At 39.3% G+C, this 20,547-nt stretch overlaps 1 protein-coding gene across 7 annotated transcripts in view; it reads left to right on the plus strand.

Annotated features, from left to right (window-relative positions):
• Window positions 1-20,547, plus strand: part of GRIA4 (glutamate ionotropic receptor AMPA type subunit 4) — an 829,275-nt gene that overhangs the window by 676,316 nt on the left and 132,412 nt on the right. For all 7 annotated transcript variants that reach the window (XR_014967667.1, XR_014967668.1, XM_085621467.1 and 4 more), the window contains exon 9: window positions 15,414-15,524. Coding sequence is in view for 5 of the 7 variants with exons in the window: in XM_085621467.1 (XP_085477593.1) it covers window positions 15,414-15,524 (111 nt within the window). In the remaining 2 variants the exon portion in view is untranslated. The remainder of the gene's footprint in view (window positions 1-15,413; window positions 15,525-20,547) is intronic.

The raw sequence follows: 20,547 nt of genomic DNA on the forward strand, positions 1-20,547 counted from the left end.
TTGAGTAAATAATTAGGACCCCCTGAAGTTTCCTAGGACAGGGTAATGTATGTTTGTAGAATAACAACCTAGGCAATTCTAGTGAATAGAACTTTAAAAATAATATCTATCTCATAGTCAGAAAAATTTAGGCAGTGAAACGAAAGGGTGAAAAATATAATTCTTTTTTAATTGTAAATCCTGAGTACATTCGCAGTTAAAAACAAATTTAATATACATAAAAAATTTTTTAAGACAAATGTTAAAATAAATGTGGGTTACATAGGGATACAGAATGAACAAATATAGTGGCAAAACTGTATATTATTCCCAATAGCCCAATATAGACTGTATTTCCATAATCAAGCCGAGACAATACCAAGGCAGTTACCACCCTTTGCATGGTAGTGAATGATAAAAGAGCCGATAGTTTCCGAAGCTGACGCAGTAACCCGACACAGCTTCCCACCACAGCGGAAACCTGGTACTTCATTGTCACTCCAGAGTCCAATATAATCCCTAGGCTCTTCACGGTAGGTACCGGAATGGGGGTAGGGCCCAACTCTTGGGGCCAAAACAAATCAGACCAAGGGGAGGAATCTGGGAAGAGTACCAGGACTTCAGTTTTGTCAGGGTTTACTCTTAGCGAGTTCAGAGTCATCCAATTCATGGTGTATCTGAGGATGTTCTGAACATTCCGTTGAGAGTCACAAGAATGGTTAATGTGAACTATCAACTGAGTGTCGTTCGCATAATTAAACACCTGACAGTCTAGCCCGGCCAGGGCCTCAACCAAGGGTTGGAGGTAGATGTTGAAAAGCAGGGGGGACAGTGCCGAACCCTGCGGGACCCCCCAAGGCAGGGAGTCCTGCTTGGACATAAGAGCCCCAAGCTGGACCTTCTGCTGGCGGTCTTCCAGAAAGGAAGAAAACCACTGGAGAGCCGTACCTGTAACTCCCAGCCGCTGCATACGGGAGAGTAATTGCCCATGATTCACCGTATCAAAAGCGGCTGAGAGATCAAGCAGGATCAAAGCAGAATGAGCCTTTCTGTCAGCTGCAAGCCGCAGGTCGTCCAAAACTGAAAGCATGACCAGTTCGGTGCTATTATGTGCACGGAACCCTGCTTGCCGATGATGCAATAGGTTGTGTTGCTCAGTATATGATGTCAGAGCTCTGAGCACATGCTGTTCAAGGACTTTAGCCAGGAACGGAAGTTGAGAAATGGGGCGGAAGTTCTTCAAATTTTTTGCATCAGCACCCGCTTTCTTCAGCAATGGGAGTACTATAGCCTCCTTGAACTTTCGGGGAACCTGTCCGGAACTAAGGGATAGGTTCAAGACGGCCAAGACTTCGGTCTCGACCAGAGGGAAGAACGTTTTGAACACTCTAGGGGGGCAGAAGTCCTCCGGGGACCCTGACTTCACCCTGGACACTATCCGGGCCAGGGCCTCAGGTTCAAGCAGCGGAAGCTGAGCGAAAGGGGTCTTAGGAGGATCGAAGGGTGCCTCCACCACTGTTAATGGGCACGGGGCGACACATGTGTTTTTAATAGCCAGAATAATATCTTCGACTTTAGATAGGAAATAGTTCTGGATTATGTCACAATCGGCTTGAGTAGAGGTTGGCTTCTGTTCAGGCAGCCTGCTCAATTCTTTAAGAATAGTGAAGGTCTCTTTTTGCGTATTACTGGCCTTACAAATCCTATCTTCATAAAAAGCTGATTTAGTTTTGATAAGGGAGTCCTTATAATGGGCTAATTTGGATTTAAAACTCTCCTTATCGGCCGAAGCTAGTGATTTCCGCCAAACTCGTTCCGCCCGATGGAGGGCCTGTTTTTCTCCTTTGAGCTCACAAGTGTACCATGGGACTCTAGCAGTTTTATGCTGGGACTTGGTCCTCTGGATGGGGATAACTGCGTCTATGGCTGTTGTCAGCCAGGTAGAGAGCTCTGCCGAGGCCGAATCAGGGTCTGTAGACCCCGGCCTGAGTGCTGGCATCATCCTAAGGGCGTCTTCTAAGGTGGTGGGATCTAAGGCCTTCCAGTTCCGAAAAGACTTCCACCCCACTGGCGCTTGCTTAGGGTGGTTCTCAAAAGGGAGCAGAAGGCTGACCAATAGATGATCGGACCAGCTGCAGGGAGTACAATCGGCCCTCAAATCGGCTGTCGACGTAGTCCAAATTAAGTCTAAGATGTGGCCCTTCTCATGTGTGGGGGATTTCACAACTTGCTGTAGTCCTAAGGATGACAAATCATCGTCCAGTCTGCTGGCCGCACCTTCTCTTGGCAGAACATCCCAGTGATAATTAAAATCTCCGAGAACAAAGATGTGTTGATATCTGGTCCGGAGATCACTCATAATATCAAAAAATAAATCATTAAACAAAGGTGAAGGTTGGGGGGGGTGGTACACCACTATCACTATCAGGCAGTATGAAGTAAGATTAAGCTTAATGCCCAGCACTTCCGCCCCGTCCAGACATTCCTCCACAATGTTTTCCGAGGCAAAAATACCACGGCTAAACAATGCGACCCCACCACCTCTTTTGTTACCTCGGCGATTGCTCGTCAGAACGGTAAACTCAGGGGGGAGGGAAGCCACTTAGTCAGGTAGCGTAGAGTCGTTCAACCAAGTCTCAGAGAGTGCAAAGATGTCCACATCAGAATCTTGTAGCAGAGTGAAAACCTCGAGACAGTGTTTGGTGAGAGATCTTGTGTTTAGAAGGACAGTCTTCAGGCCCAGCGGAGCAGCGGGTTGCAACTGGTGTGGCTTAGCAACTGGAAGCCGCAGTAAATTCTCGTCAGCCAGCGCCTTACCCATCAGAACAGGAAGGGCAGTCCCCAAAGATAAGGGTCTTAGCTGCATCAGGTCCTTCTTAGAGTAGTACCTGAACCGGCCAGGGATCCTGGCCTCTGGGCACGGTCGGGCGCGGACGGGCGCAGACGGGCTTGCCTTAGGCGCGCCCGCGGCGTGCCCGCTGCGCGCGTCCGCTGCGCGTCCATTGCAGCATGGGTTATGTAGGCACGAGAGAGACTAGAGCGCCACCCTGAGGGGGCGGGGCAGAGCCAAAGATTTCTCCACGCAATCAGCACCAGCTGTGATGGACCGGAAAGCGGCTCAAGGGGGAAGTGTGTGGAGTTAGGAAGGTAAGTGAATGGGGGTAAACACACAGCACAATGAGTAAAACAGAGGAGGCAATTAAACTTATTAAAAAATAACAGCGCGGTTCCTCAAGGGATACACGGCACACATCAATACATCAGTCAAAGTGATTAGCAGCGTAAGGTTAAAAACAATGGCTTAAAAATGCTATCGAGAATTCCCAGGCAATTGTCTTACAGGATAGGACACCAAGGAGAGCAATCACGCGAGTGATCGTCAGAGTCTAATCCGCTGCGCGTCCATTGCAGCATGGGTTATGTAGGCACGAGAGAGACTAGAGCGCCACCCTGAGGGGGCGGGGCAGAGCCAAAGCTTTCTCCACGCAATCAGCACCAGCTGTGATGGACCGGAAAGCGGCTCAAGGGGGAAGTGTGTGGAGTTAGGAAGGTAAGTGAATGGGGGTAAACACACAGCACAATGAGTAAAACAGAGGAGGCAATTAAACTTATTAAAAAATAACAGCGCTGTTCCTCAAGGGATACACGGCACACTTCAATACATCAGTCAAAGTGATTAGCAGCGTAAGGTTAAAAACAATGGCTTAAAAACGCTATCGAGAATTCCCAGGCAATTGTCTTACAGGATAGGACACCAAGGAGAGCAATCACGCGAGTGATCGTCAGAGTCTAATCCGCTGCGCGTCCATTGCAGCATGGGTTATGTAGGCACGAGAGAGACTAGAGCGCCACCCTGAGGGGGCAGGGCAGAGCCAAAGCTTTCTCCACGCAATCAGCACCAGCTGTGATGGACCGGAAAGCGGCTCAAGGGGGAAGTGTGTGGAGTTAGGAAGGTAAGTGAATGGGGGTAAACACACAGCACAATGAGTAAAACAGAGGAGGCAATTAAACTTATTAAAAAATAACAGCGCGGTTCCTCAAGGGATACACGGCACACATCAATACATCAGTCAAAGTGCTAAGTGAAGCAGGCCTATTCTGCAGACGAAAATAGCATAATTCTCAAAATTACATTTCTTTACCTTAGGGGAACATACAATGTTGGGTTGATTTCTTGCAAGGTGCCTTAGTTGTTGCAGGTGATAGGTAACCTCAATGGAATTTACATAAATCCACTACAAGAGCAGGATTTTGAATATACCCCAGAAATCAAAATAATGCTCTGTCTTATGAAGGCATTTTACCCCTTTACTTTAAACAGAGTGTGTCTTTCCTTTTGTAACTTGTATCAAAGAAGGGGTGTTGCGTAGGGCACTTCCATGTCTATCTCCAGTGTATTATGCAGCACCTTTGCAGAACAACTAAAAAGGCTCAAGGGGCTGTAAGAAATTGGGTTACTGGTTGAGGGGGGTGCACAAATTGCCGTGAGACCCACGGCACCCTTTTAACATTTGAAAGGGAGGGGGAAGAGAAAACAATAGATTTCTAATGATAAATGTGAAACTGGGTAAGCAAATAACAGTGAGACATAATGTGTCAATCGGTGTAGAAAAAAATCGTACACCGGAATGTTTATGTAATAAGACAGATGGCTGTAATGATGTGTGTCAAAATTACAGTTAAACACCAATAGGCAAAAGGTCATATTTACCCAGGCTACAGTCCACCTGATATGGTTTCAATTGTCAAAGGGATATTGAAACCTAAACCCTCGCAATCATCCCATATCGTACCATATTGATCAGGTAAGGTCAATAGGGTTCACCTATAGTGGGCATTAGTAATTATGCTTAAACTGAATGTGCATGCAAGACACCCGTATATCCGCAATCTCAGTGAGTGCGGGACAGGATAATTAAGCCCCAATTGACCTAAATAAAATGGTACATGACAAGTATAACACGACCTATAACACGACCTCAATCCGTAACATTGCCTATTGTCAGCCACACAACATGTATACACTCATATACAGTACCCAGAAGAAAATAAACAGAAGAAAAGAAGTGAGAAATTAAACAGAAAACTCTGTCTTATCTCATCGGCAGGGGCTTAAAGAAAGACAGCTCTCCCTTAGAGGGCTATATGACAACACTATGAGGGATTCCTAGTGGATGGTTCTGAGGGCTGCTGAGAGCTCATGCAAAGATGCTTTCCATGTAATATGTCAGTCTATTTCGATAGTCTTGATGACTTATTTTGTAAAATACATGAGATGAGATGGTGAAGTCATAACATTTTATGATAGATCATTTTAGAGTGAATGCTTGCACAATAAAAACTGTGAAATGTTACTATATATGTAGGTATTCTCTGAATAACGTTTTATGTTATTAAAATAAAAACATAATGTAAGCCTGTGTGCTCTTCGTTCCTTGATTTGATTTTTTACAACCAAACTTCTAATACTCATTACAAGCATTTGTCAGCGTTATCCAAGTGCTTTCGAGAAAAAGTAGAAAAGGACAGGGCTGTAAAGTGAAGCCAGATGCAAGCTGAAAATTCAACAATGTGCTTCCACTACCTTTATAAATTTATAAGATGAAACAAGTAGTAGTTTGCTGCGCCCTATAGACTCAACGTCTAAGAATACTTGAGAGTCTGTTTCTAACACCTCACTTTTTGGATACTTAAATCTTAATTCATTGAAATGTATTGCGTTCAGCACAGCTTAATCTTTAATCATTTTACTGTCACTAAATTGGAGAAAACAAATCGGATTCTTCCTGACAAGCCACACTGCATGTGATTCAATTAATCTCATTCAGAGTGGGCTGGAAATACTGGAACAGGTGCAAATATTGTTTGCGCTCACCGCTATTGGTGCAGTAATATCCGTGCATTCGCACTGCAAATTTCTGTTGGTAATACCTGTTGAATAGTGGTCCGAAACAGGGGAAATTGTCTGAATTCTGTCAGGATAGCTCTTATTTAGTACTTTATCACTCATTCTCAGAATAATTTTGAAAATATTTTAATTGTAATTGTATTATATAGCGCTTATTGCCCCTGACGTGGTGTCAAAGTACTTTTCGGCAAGTAGCACACTACTCCGGAACACAGACATGATTAGCAGTGGATGAGAATAGAGAAATATGAGTTAATTTGAGTGGTGGACTTGCATGCCTGTTATTTGAACTGTGTTGGAGAATGGAGGGATAGAAGTGTTTATTTGGGACATCATAGTAGTAAGATGAGGTTTGGGATTCATAAAGGAGAGAATGAGGAGGAAAGAGCCTCTAGAAAGGGATTATGGAGATCATAGTAGTAAAATGAGGTTTGGGATGAGTCATAGGAGGGATTCATGAGGAAAGAATTTAGAGATAGTTGTTTTGGGAGATCGCAATAGTTAATTGAGGCTTGAGATGAGCCAAGGAGGGATAGAGGAGGAAGAGTCCAGAAAGAGTTATTTTGGAGATCATAGTAGTAGAATGAGGTTTGGGATGAGTCAAAGAGTGGAGACAGAGAAGTGCATTTCAGAGAGTCAAAGGTTTTTTAATTATTATTATTTATTCTACTGTAGGAGTAAAGCAACAAACACACAGTTACATAACCACAAAGAAAGGGTATACATGCCAGTAGGTAGTACCTACAGTAATGGATTATCCAGGGCACTACCAGCGCATGGTATGTCCTCCCCAATTCGTACATCCCGAAATAACGGGTCATTTAGAATTCCTCAGTGAACCCTGCGGGTCCAAAGTCTTTTACTTAAATAGTAGAGGCTTATTAGGCTTTGAGAAACACTTGTGCACTGGAGACCAAGTATGTACTCCATACACAATTGGCATTCCCTTTTCAGAGTTCCCCACAAATGGCCTAGCAAAGCATACCACCCCCTTAATGCTGCCAGCAGTGGGTCAGGTCTACAGGACAAAGGGGCATATTTTTGGGAATTTGGCACAGGGCAGTGCAGCAAGTCACCTTGCTGTACTTCCCTGTGTCAAAGTGAAAGGGCAGGAATGTGCCGTATCTGTGGCATATTGCACATTACTGCCCTTTCCCCCTGCACTGGCACCATTCCGGCAGTCTAGCGCAAACACAGACACCCTTGCACCATGGAGCACAGGTGCCTGCGTTGTAGGCAGGAATGTTTTTGTACAGGAAGGAGCACCTTAATGCACAAAAGCAATGCTGGGAGGCTTTTTTTCTCTCTCAGAATGCAGCACACATAGACAGAGGGAAAAACGGGGAGAAATAAAGCAATTTCTCATTGTTTCACCTCCCCTGGGGAGGTGTAAGGTCTTGGCGCATCCCCAGGTTTATATGGTGTTGTAAATTTGAGGAGGTATCAAAATCCATCGCTGTTGCATGGGGATACGCCCACCTCAAATCCCATGGAACACCTCACTAGAGCAGAGTAAGGCAACTCAGCAATTTGTGCAGCCTTGCCGTAATCCATGCCTATGAAGTTATTCAAAGCGATGCAAAGTGGCTTTGCGTGGCCTCACAAATATGATTTGATGGTTTTCGCATCACAAAAACTGGTGCAACTGCGGCACAAGGGGCTAGTAAATATGCCTGACACACATTAATTTGCTTTAGTTAAAAAATAGTGCTATGACTTTTCTCAGTTTAATTGAAAGGAGTTTACGGAGCTCCCTCCTGGCTCACGTCTTACAAAATTAAGTACTGTTAGAAATAAATAAGGAAACTTGCCATCGATCTTCTGCACACTGGAACGGATTCAGAGGTTTTCCCAATCACTCAATTTGAATGCACACTTCAAATCCATATATGCACATAAGTTGTTAATGTAGTTGCCTGTGCTATGCTTTGCTAATCTGACACACATGGCTGAAATTGAAATCAATTGTACTCAAATCCTTCTAACGCTTAACCAGACATCAGCTATAATTTTTAGGGGACAGTACTCTTTTGTATACTCTTAGGTGCCTTTGTAAATCAGACACAAAATGTCCAACGCTCTCGAAGTAAAAGTGCAAATAAAGTGCAATCCTTTCTATTAATTCTAATTGTACAGGAACACTCCTTCAATATTTAACATTTTATTCCCATTTTAGTTGTTTTCTATCCAATTCAAAGTCATGTAAGAGTATAAAAGAGTACTAGAAGAGCATTACTTTACTGTACTTCAAAATGCCTTTGTGAATAGCTCCAATGTGTTCACAGGACTGGAGTTTTTGACCACTCAAATACTCCTCCTTCCTGTGTCCAAATTTCCCTGATCTGGTGTATGTGCCCCAGACTGGTTTCAGTATGTCATTATTGATTTCAGTATATTGTGTGCAATATAAACTTCTAGAAATGCGAGTGAACATTCTTGTTCTTATAAACCTTGTAGAAGATTAAATGTAAACAAATAAATGCAACGTGACATTGCTCATTTGTCCTAGAGGCATGTCTACTTTTTGCTTAAATCAGGAAAGAATAGTAATTTTGTTTCCAAAATGGCATGATGAGTTTATCCGTTTAGAGTAAGTGGATCTATACAATGTTTCTTCTTTGGACAAAACCAATAAGAGGCTCCCAGCAGAGCCGTGAAAAGTGCATCATTTGTGTTTCATTTGCAATCAGTATACTTTTCTAGAATAGATTACATGTTTAAGTGTTATGAATAGTCTCATAAAATACAAACTAATTGGCCCAAATGTAAGCGTGGTACTTGGCCCGCAGTGCTATTACACAGAGCCTGTCGGAATCAACGGGGCTGAAATGTTTTTCCCAGACCTGGGGATAAAGACACAGAAAAGGACCACTTCCAAGGGAAGCATGCCTATATGTTGGAATTTGGTGACACAATTTAAGCTGGATTCTAAGATTCTGGACTCCTTGTATCCCTGCATTAAATCCCTACAGTCATAATCAGACCCTAAATGGAATGTGGAAGATCTAGAAAGGAAGGTGTCACCATTTCCAACAGTATGGTGATGATGGCTTGTTGAAAGTGGGTAAACATAAACAACATTATCCTTTTTTGTACGTTTCTGGGGCTGTACTGAAGTTAGGCGAAGGTACAACACAGAAGGAACTAAACATGGAAAGGATTAGTGCTGCAGGTAAACCCCGGGTAGTTTTACTCAAAATTGATGTCTTTCAAACAAGTATGGGCGGGGAACGGGGGCGGTAGGTGTTGGTGAGTCAATATGGTAATGCACCCAAGTGACGTTATGTGTGATGTTACTCAGCAGAAAAGGCGACCAGCGTGATAAATTTAGGAATGCTTTAGTAACATTTTCCAGAAAATGGAAAGAATTAAGATTTTCATAACTGAATTAAAAAAAATGTATGCAAGATTTAATCAGGTGTTAGTATTGGCATTATCGAAACAACTGAAAGGAGTGCAAAACTAGAAGAAATATTTTTGTCATAGTCGAGCATTCAGCCTTACATAACCTATTTCCATCCATTGAGGATCAGCTTAATGGTATCTTCACATTTTGTCAAATGTCATTTTGGATGGATTACAGCCAATTTAAATATTCACCATGTAGACATTATAGTGGCTTTAATAAGCATGGTAGACACATTCACATGTACCAGGAAACATATCTGTCAAATGAGGCTAATATGATGCGCATGCCAAGTATTCCTTATTTATCAATGTATAATGCAAATCACAATTCAGTTTGTAGACACCTCAATTGGTTTTACCTTATGCATGATCATGTATCTTAACTTTACAAGTTTAAAGGAGATATAGGGATTTAGCATTTTAAGGTTGTTCATATTTAGAAACAGATTAACAAATTATGCATTTGCATAAAAGTGACATCAAATTATCGCCACATCTTCTGTCTCCAAATGGAAACTTTACAATGTAGTATACAATGGTGCAATTGTACACGTCATGGAAATTTATGGTGAGATGTAGCTCCAATTTCTTTTTTGTTTCGGAAACTAACATTACCCTGTTCACATCATCACCTAAAGCCTTTTAAAAAAGTCTTCTGGTGTCTTGACCAACAATGGGCCTTCAACAAATTTATGGCCTGATTTAAGTTTGACGGATGGGATACTCTGTCAGAAACAGAGTTGTACGATTGGTTCCCATCAAGATCAACAGTTCACTGTGGTTGTTGACATTTTTTTACTGTGAGCCTGTATAAAAAAGGCCTCTAGTCGAGGTAAATATTCATATAAAACAAATATACTACCCTTTGCCCTGCACAGGGAGGTTGACTGAGGAGGAGCACACATGAGGACGCGGTTTAGTGAGAAGCCTGAATTACGTAGGCCCAAATAGATCAGTTTTGAGTCCAGTCCTGCTCTGTCAAGAAATCCTGGCTACACCACTAATTAAAGCCTTGCCACTACGGTGACAACTGTCCCATAAAGTCCCCTGAACAACTAGGAAGTCTTACTGTGCTTCTGCCGCAAATATATATGTGCTGGAATATTGCAATTGTGCTTGGCACAGGGGATGTTTTATTATCCTACAGCTGAGGAAGAGGTTTTGGTGAATTTCTTAAACACCATCATTTTCTTAAAAGTGGATTGAGCAGGTCTTTAAATTGCAATAGCAATAAACTCCCTGCAGTAGATTCATGAATACTGGCAGCCGCTTGGCGTTTTTCGTTATAAACTGTGAGCATGATTTCCAGGCTGCCTGAATGAAAAAGTATCTTTTTCTAGTAGTGCAATCAATTAACAAGTACTGCAGCCTTCCCAATGAATCAGCATTGCTTAAAATTTACTGGAAGCTAAACGTATACTTAAATCAAGTACTCTGGTTCTACGTGCGCTAAAAAACAGGCAGAGGTAGAGATGTGAAGCAACTCTGCATGGAAGCCTGGAGCACAGCTGTATGTTGCATTGGTCTTACTTATTATCATTATTCTTTTGCATCCCATGGGCTGGTTGGAGCAAGTGATTGGAAACACAGGGTCCAAAGGCCATTGTTCATACGAGGTATAGTTTCATCACTCTGCCATACTAGTTGAAGGTACTCTTTTACATACTCTTACATAGCCTTTTGAATTGGCTCCAAAATAGCATATACAGGTATAAAATCAGAATATTCATATAAAATTAGTACAAATAGAAAGGACTGTACCATCTTTGCACTTCTGCTAATGGGCACTTGGGCATTTCAGGCCAATTCACAAAGGTAATCATGTAAAGAGTACTCCTATACTACTACTTTCCGAACTCATAAATGCTTTTGTAAATCTACAACCAAGTCTTTTTTGCGTGGCTTCATTATTTTTAAACACATTTTTTATTGGTATTTCAAATATTCAACAGTTTATAGTCTTATTATTCGAGGCTTACATCAGAATGAGAGCTACTTTGTACTATAGATACATGTCAACAGTATTCTAGTGCATCATTACAAAAGTCCAGCATCCCTGCTACCTCTATCCCCTAAGAGGGTGCTACGAACAAATTGACCCTAGTGCTACAGAGTCATGTCTTTCAAATCGCATGTTGCTTAACTTCAGTTATGCCCCCTCTGTCCTGCAGATGGCATACATTACTGGTTTATAATGGAACAAAGTTTTTAATTTATAGCACTTTTTTAGTAGAAGGTAAGCTAACATGAAAGAGCTGTGGTACATGCCAGACAAACTCCCTATTTCATCAAGACTGCAGCGTTTACTCTGCCGATTGAAAGCAATTTGCCGAAGAACCCTTTTCATGAAAAAACTTGAACATTCAAACCAATACATGTCTGAAGTTCAGCCACAAATAGATGACCTACCTGTCCTTTTGTAAAGAAACTACCTTGAGCTGCTTGATGTGCAAGGCACACATGATGATAGACCTTAATAGAATATTGCATTTATTGAGTGATCACGCCATATTTTACAGAAGCATAACAATACCACCATCCATCCTCAAACAACTCATTCTCAAAGTTATGGCTTCCTCATACTTTCTGCACCTTCTTAAGAAAAATAATCTGTGGATGTCAGAGCCCCGAGCTCTACCATAACCATTGTTGACCTGATGGCCACCTTCTATCTGTTGACCTCATGGTCATGACCAATTAAGATAGCCATCCTAATATCCCTAATACAGGATGGCCACCTACTTCCATTCTTGTTTCACTTAACCAATAAAGTTCCTATGTGGAGATGGACCACCATCTAAAATAAAACAATCAACGAAGGACTCTTACACCAATCATTTAATGCATCTAATAACTTTGTAAATCATGTCATGCCCAGTACAAAAAGCGACCCTTCAAAATCTACACATTGCCGACTCCAGTGCCAAAAGTATTGATAGGTGTGATTTGCTTAAAGCAGTGTTATGCCCAAATGGTGCATTGCCTTTGGTGCACATATTTGAATCTCTCCATGACACATTACTCATGTTACTCACTTGAGAAATTTAGTGGGCAAATAGTCCAAATCCATAATCTGAAATGGATTCCTAGCATACAGCAATGGCTCAAGGGAAGATGGCAGCCTTGGTATAATGCTGAAATGCTACAGAAATTCAATAACAATAAGCACAGGTTTGTGAAAAAACCCACCAAAGAAGACTAAGGGTCTGATCTAGAAGTCGGTGGAGGGAATACTCCATCACAAATGTGACGGATATCACTTCAGCCGTATTACGATCCCCATTGGATAGAATGTGATTGTAATACAGCTGACGGGATATCCATCACATTTATGATGGGGGTGTTCCCCTCTACCGACTTCTAAGTTAGGCCGTTAACATGAAAGCTAAGGGTAGGCTATAATCTAGCATAGCAAAAGAAAAATAGATGCAAGTCGAGTATTGGACTTGGTCCTTTGTGTAGGGTCATCCCCAAACTTTTTGCCTTTATCCTTCTGTTTTCTGAAGCAATTTTTGTTGGTTATAGGACTCTGTTTTAACACTGCTAGCCAGTGCTAAAGTGTGCGTGCTGTTTCCTTTGAACATGGTGAAATTGGCTTACACCCAATTGGCATATTTAATTTACTAGTACGTCCCTAGTAAAGTAGTACTACATATACACAGGGCCTTTGAATTCAATGCAGCTAGTGGGCCTGTAGCACTGATTGTGCCATTGTCTTACGTAGCCTACTAAACATGTCTCAGGCCTGCCTTTGCAGCCTGTGTGTGTAGTTTTAAGCCACCCTTTTGACCTGGTGCAATAAACCTTTTTACCAGGCCTAAACCTTCCTTTTTAATTCATGTCACTTAGGGTATGCCCTACATAACCCATAGAGCAGGGTGTAGTGTATTTCAAAAAGTCAGACATTTACTTTATACTTTTACATGTCCTGGTAGTGAAAAACCCTTACATTTGTGCTTCACTACTGCAAGGCATACCTCTCACATAGGATAATGTTGAGTTGCCCTATTAAACTTAATAAGAGATAACTTTCAATTGGGAGCAAGTAAGAATGCTGGGATTTAAGGTACTTTGTTTCGTGGGCCTAACTTGGTCATTGTATCTGGACCACACTCCATTATTACCAGCCTAAACTTGTGACTTCGTTCCTGTCCAGCGCAACCAGAAAGTCACATTTGACACTGCGTGCTTCTGGGCACTATTTTCAATCTTTAAAATTGCACATCTCCAGCTCTACTGGTTGGACTTTTGTGGTGTTGGTGTCCAATAATTTATTACAGCATTGTGTTTTCACTTAATTACTGTTTAAAGTGATGCAATACTTTACACATAGCCTCTAAGTTAAGTCTGACTGCTCTTGTACTAAGCACAGATTTATTTGGGATTTGCATGTAACTACACCCTGACAGAAATTGTGGCTGCTACTTCAGCAGGGTTGCACCCCCTCAACCAGTACCCCAATTTCTAAAAACAAGGAAGAAAGGTAATACTAAACATAGCAGGAAAGAAGATGGATGCTCAAAGAAAGAAAATTGTACCACTTGTTCAAAGATAAAAATATGGCTTTACTAAAGAAAAACATGATACAGTGTGTAAACGTGTGCAGAATATTATGGAAACAGTGTTGCTAAAAAAAGTGAATGATGCGTGCAACTGTCTTCTAAAATAATTTTTTGTAGAAAATTGGAAATACCCTTTGAAAATATATGTATGAAATATTGCTACAAAATATAATCTGTAAGAGTGCCATAAACGACCTTGCGGAGGGAAAAATAGCCGTTATAATCAGTGGCCTTATGATAACAGGAAATGTTCCTTGTTTGATGGTTCATGCTAATCAGTCAGATGTTTCAAATGAGGTGTGCTGATGAAGGCATACCCACCATCTGTAGTGCCTCATCTACCTGCTTTCTCTCAAGTATCTGGGAACAGATTACAAAATTTGTCCAACCTCTTCAAGCAGCATGTTTTGTCTTTGCTGAGGTAGGGGAGATATTTGATATTAAAGATGATGTAATTGCTCCATATATAATAATGGTTCTCAAGCATCCACCTATTCATATATGCCTATAATCTACATTGTGAGTTGGTGTGTAAAATTCAAAGCACAGTATTACCCTGAGCCTGGAGTAAGTTCTTGTTATTGAATGAGCTCCAGCACAAGCCACCACCTGTGGAAGATGTTCCTTTTGCATCCCGTTAGATAGATAAGAAAGGTTCTGGCTTGTAACAGCCTCTCCTTCTGCGCTTACACTTTGAGTTGAGACAACAAATATGCATAGGCAAGTACTTTGTTCCATGGACATGTTGATGTTGTAATACCCAGTTTTATTTGCACTACCCTTTATTTATATGTGTATGTGAGTTAACAATCATTCAGTAGCATTTCCTGGCCCGCGATAGCCCTGGGGCACCCTTTGTCTGGAAAAAAACTGAACTAGTCACCCAATCCGAATTAAATTGAAAGAAACATGAGGGAGAACCATTAGACATCGAGACCCACAACAGTGGAACAACTTGCAACCACACCTGAGGAAAAAACACTTCTGACTAGATTTTAAGATAGCCCTGATGATATGCACCCCTCTTTTAAACTGAGATCTAGTCCTGTAACTGATAATTCATAAGTTAGAAACTAAAGATATTCTGATTCTGTCCTACAAATATACTCTGCGTTATTCAACCTATAACTCAATCTGTAGTTTTTTGGTTGCTAAGTATTTAACCTCAGTTTGGTCAATACACTTTGAACTCTTTACTTTATAATGTCATAAAATTAAATGTTGTTGATTAGTGTTTTCCTGTACAGGCAGTGCAGATTATTTAACAAGGTCACTTTTTGAATCAAGGACATTTAATAACACTTTAGGTTACATAAAACTATAAAAAGCTGTATTGGCTCACAATAAAAGCTGATAAATTGCTGCCCTGTCATTATGATTTTAAGATATGTTTTAGCATTACAAAGACCATAATGATGGCAACATTTCAAAAGGTACCCCTAAGTATTGTCCGATAAAAACTGATAAGGAACATAATATGCTTTAAATAACATGTATCTTCATAAAGAATTCTCTAAATCTTTGCATTGTATCAATTCATATTTTTTGTTTTGTAGGTTGGTTTCTGGAATGACATGGATAAGCTTGTTTTGATTCAGGCTGAGCCACAGCCTGGGAATGGCACTTCTGCCATTGAGAACAGAACAGTAGTTGTTACAACAATATTGGTAAGTCTTTTCTTGGGACTCATTTTAACATGTTCTATATACATCCCCCTCTGGTTCCTCTCTGATTAAGTTGCCTTTGATTGTAAGGGGATGATGCAAAATACGCTATTTGAACAGAAGAAAATTTTCCCATATTTATTTAGGTTATGCTCTGAAATATTTCAGAACAAACTGAAAGAAAATTAAGTTATTTTCTTTACATTTTCAAGAATTCCACATGCTTTATTGCCATGCTAAGTATCTTTGGAAAGTAAAGAATATTTGTCGCTGGGATGTCTGTATGTTACTGTCTAAGACTACAAAGGGGGCACATCTTACTAAAGCAAGAAAAAAGAGGAAGAATTCCGGTCTGCCCCATCTCCCATGACATGCCATATGCTTAGGCACTTCATTTGTAACATTTTACAAAACAGTCATTCATTTCTTATTAGTAGTCCTGCACATTATTTTGAAAAGATTACAAGAAAGCATAGTTACCAGGAAATATGAATTGTATTTGTTAATTTCTTTTTAATAGCTAGGATCTCATTGTCAATTTAGTGTGCTCTACATGGTTAGTACAATACCAACTTTAACTTAATATTATCAGTGAAACTTGTTGTTAAATTAATAGGATTTCAAGTGTATTGCAAATGCTAAAACAATAATGTACTTCTAAAAGATGAAAATTATTAAATGGTGTTTTCTTATTTTCAAGACTGACACTCCTTTAAAAAAGTAATGCCACATAGGACTGTCAAACAATGGCTTTTACTTACTTGTCTTCTTTAAGAATTTCATGTTAGTCTTCTGACAATGTCATCACCTGCCTTATTTGGAAGGGAGCATTAAAATATTTTCAAAGGAGATATTGTCTGGCATGAGATAAGAAAATGCTGCCTTCTGTTGCACTCTTCTTCAAAAGGGCACTTTTAAGAATGTAAACTCTAAAGGAAAAACCTTGTACAGAAAGACTGAAACATTTTATTAAAGTGTGATTTAGCCCCGAAAAATTCTTCTGACAATAAATCCTGTCCAGTCATTTTAAATGTTAACTAACCAACATGAAGTTCAAAATACAGTGCATAAACTGATTGTTTGTTGTCACTTGCATGGGGCCTTTTGAAATATCATAAATATTTTACCTGAAGGAAACAGTAATAGAAACTCATACTTCAGTACAGTCCTCCTCTTTTCAGCCTCTGATGAAGAATCCAATTTTAAGAAATTGAACAGAAAAGAAACGATTTTCAAGATCCTGCGAACATTCCTTGCTCTGGCTCAAGTATTAACCTCCATTGTAGTTATCTTAAACTCATTTTTCATATGGATTACTGTCTTGATTGCATGACTAGGCATTGAACCATTGACAGTAACCACCCTGAACCATTCTGAATTAGCTAGAACAGATGAAGAGTGAACACTTAAGGTGTTGCAGATGTGATGAATAAAATAAATATCACAAGCAGTTGGATGGCTTTTACCAATAGTTCCCGATCTTAATCTCTTTTAGCAAGGCTAGTGTGCATGAAGAGTGTAAATAATGCCACATCTCCAAAGTTTGGAGGAACACGTAAGAAGTATGAATTTGTTTTCTTGTTTGCCCTAAGACTGATTATGCATTGTTTTGAAAATGTATGGCTTTTTGTATTGCTTGCAGTGAAAGATATTGATGAGCAAAGTAAAATGATAATCTAAAGGAAGCTTTTTTATCTTATAAAAAGCTTCGTTGAGACCATTTCTGAACCAGTAATTTGATGGGATTGAAAAGCATGGCATATTTCTGTTCAGGTTCCCTAATGCCACTGTTTCAAATAACTGCAATTTTTATATTGTGTTGTTAACATTTGCAATGGGTTAAGGAGTGAGGTTGCATTCGTTACAATAACATATTGTACATAAATACAATATAGCCTGTGATAAGTACCAAACACAGATCAATTTACATTCCTGTGGTATGTCAAAGTCAGATTGCACCTATTTGTGTTGACGTACGAACACTACAAATGTCACACAATGAGAAAAAAAACACTACATTTTCCACTTCATATTGAAGGAAATTTGACTCAATGTACTCTAAGTACAGAGAGATAGCAAAAGTATCTAGTATTTGTTATTTCCTGAGTTGTTGGATGAAAACATATTTTGTAACACAATATTACTGGTTTCCTTTATATGAAAGAATGTTAACAAGTAAAATACCCAAAATTAGAAGACATAACATTTCCAACTGTTGTAAGGCAAATATGTCAAAAGCTTTTAGAATATTTAGCATGGCATATGTTATTTTGTAAAACGTAAACTAACTTTATTACCTTTGTACCATATTTCTGTATGTAGCATCTTGCTTCAATGTGTTGTAATGTTTAACTTTGTCATCAAACAATAAAGAAACAAATGAGATAAAATATGTACTGTATCTGAGTTTTCAATAAAAACACTGAGTTGTGCCCTAATATGAAAGTGCATAATACTGTAATGTAATGTTATATTGTGAGTTTCATTATGATACATGGGGTTTGTTAATGTAGAATTATATATAAATACATGTTTTTAAGTCATTTGATCAGAAATGTTTTATAAAATAAGATGGTCGTTCTGTTCATGAAACAGACTTCCAGGTTATTGAACTACACATAAAAGTTACATAAGACATAAAGAGGGTGAGTGTGGGTTTCAAGTGACAATTGTGATTAAGGTGTACATTTTCCAATGTTATTTCCAGGCTCCTTTCTCTATTAACAAATATACATCAATATAACTTACACAAAATCAAATCTTAGCAGTCATAAGTATCTCTGTTATATTGGCAGTGTGAAAATATAAAACCAGTTCCTGAGATACCAACAGCAAACATTTACAGAAATCATGCAGCTAATCATTATATTATATATATATATATATATATTTTTTTGTTTTTTTCAAACTGAAAACCAACATGTGTTTGAAAATGTATCTTACAGCAAGATTTTGAGTTTTATTTCTTTCACATAATGAAACACCCACACCTGTATTGTACATTACTTAATTTTAAATTGACATTTCTCACTATGTTTCAACATAGATATTTTAAATAATGTGTAGTATGTCGTTAACAGATCATTTCCTTCATTTGCTTGATGTAAACCCTCAGTAGAAGTTAGTTATGCATATCTGTATGCCTCCACCTTGTATGCTAACACCAAATATAATTTATGATTTTTCTTTTAATACTACTTAACTTTGTTGAAGAAATAAAAATATAGATAAGGTTCCCCATCAATTGAATATGCCTAATTGATTTCTGCCTAAATAGTTCATGAATGCCTCTTTCTAAATAAAATGTGTTTACATTTTTGTAGATACATTACACACATAATCAAAAGAAGAAGAAGCGTGTACACAACTTCCAGCTTTAATTATTTAGCTACATTTGTATTTATTATTGTGGTGTTATTGTGGAGTACAGTGCCCCAACACTGAATATATTGGTTGAATGGCCCTCAAATAATCTAAAGGCAAATACACACAACAGTAATTGGTGATAAAAAGGCTTCAAATTGGCAATGGTAGTATACAAATAAGTGTTTGTGCAAAGCATTCTAGTACCAATGCTTAATCAACTAGTACTTGCTCAATTTTAATGGGTATAATTAACAAAACACAATTACTCAAGGACTGCGTTCACTCATCTTCAAACAGAATGGGATTGGATCAGTCTCTTCATGGTTTAAGGTACCATTTATCACACAACAATTGATAACAGTAAGCATCTGCTTATGACCCATGTTTTGTCCAATTATATTGCACCATGACAGGCTGTTGTACATGCGGTTCTGGTGAAACGCAAGAGTCAGTCTAGTCTACTGTTTCACTCTAATGCACTCATTAAAAGTTTATTATTTTGGTCCAGTGCTACTGATTATTGCATGTATTCTTGCTGATCCTTGTTATGATTTTTTTTTGTTTTATTGTAGCAAAAGTATAAGATTTTCCACTGTACAAAAATACAAAATACGAAAAGGCAACCTGCATAGCTCCAGTTGAGCATATACAGTATTCATAGTTCATAATCCATTTTAAGACAGAAAAACCATTATCCAAACATTTCGTAAATAATTAGTGCACAAAGAAAAACTTGACTGAAAGAGAAATAAAAATAAACAAGATCAGATGTATTTTGGTTTAAGCGCTGCAGGTGCACTAAAAAAGAAAACTCATAATATACTAAAAAGCTCAAGACCTAATAAGTATAGAAAAACTTGTGAATTATAATAGAATAGTACTTGATAATATATTAGATAGAAAAAAAACAATTCAATTCCAAAACCGCCAGATTCTTTCCAGTTTGATAAAGGAACCTACACTTTTAGCATAAATAGATTCTCGTTTAAAGACTCTCTGCATTTTTGAGATCCATTTGCTAAGGTAAGTGATCTTGTAATTAATGTTGCAATAAAGATAAATTGAAGTTGACCTACAGTCAAGTCTTCACTCGTCTCTTCTCTGCCAAAAAGGGCGGTAAGAGGGCTGGAGGGAAGATTGGTTTCCAGTTTCTTACTAATTTCAGAGAAAATATCCTGCCAAAAATGTCTTAGGTGGCAGCATGTAAACCCGACATGAAGTCATTCCCCCACTTCCAGCCCACATCTAAAGCACCTGGGATCAACAGAGGGGAACATTTTATGGAGCCAATCTGGAGTGTAATAGATCATCCATTTGCTGAACCATACCATCCTTCTCAGATTAGCAGCCCTGACTGTTTTATAGCTCATGTTATTATGGTTCTGCCATAGTTGCAGGGTAAAAGTGCAACCAGTAGTCAAATTAATCTTCTCCATGTGATCTAAGATCACCTGTTTATTCTCCACTGATTTGAGTAATGTAACCCAGTTGCCTATACCCTTCATTTTAGATATAAAATGTGCCTTCCCCAGGAGAGCGCCTAGACCTTCTTTTTACAAAGTTTGGCCTGCGCAGAACTGCTTAACCTGTGCGTAGCTAAATATCAGGTGACTGCTTAAGTTGGTCTTACTATTTCGTACCTGTTGCCAGCAAAGAAACC

The sequence above is a fragment of the Triturus cristatus genome, chromosome 8 (assembly GCF_964204655.1).
Source record: "Triturus cristatus chromosome 8, aTriCri1.1, whole genome shotgun sequence".
Taxonomy (NCBI): Eukaryota; Metazoa; Chordata; class Amphibia; order Caudata; family Salamandridae; genus Triturus; species Triturus cristatus.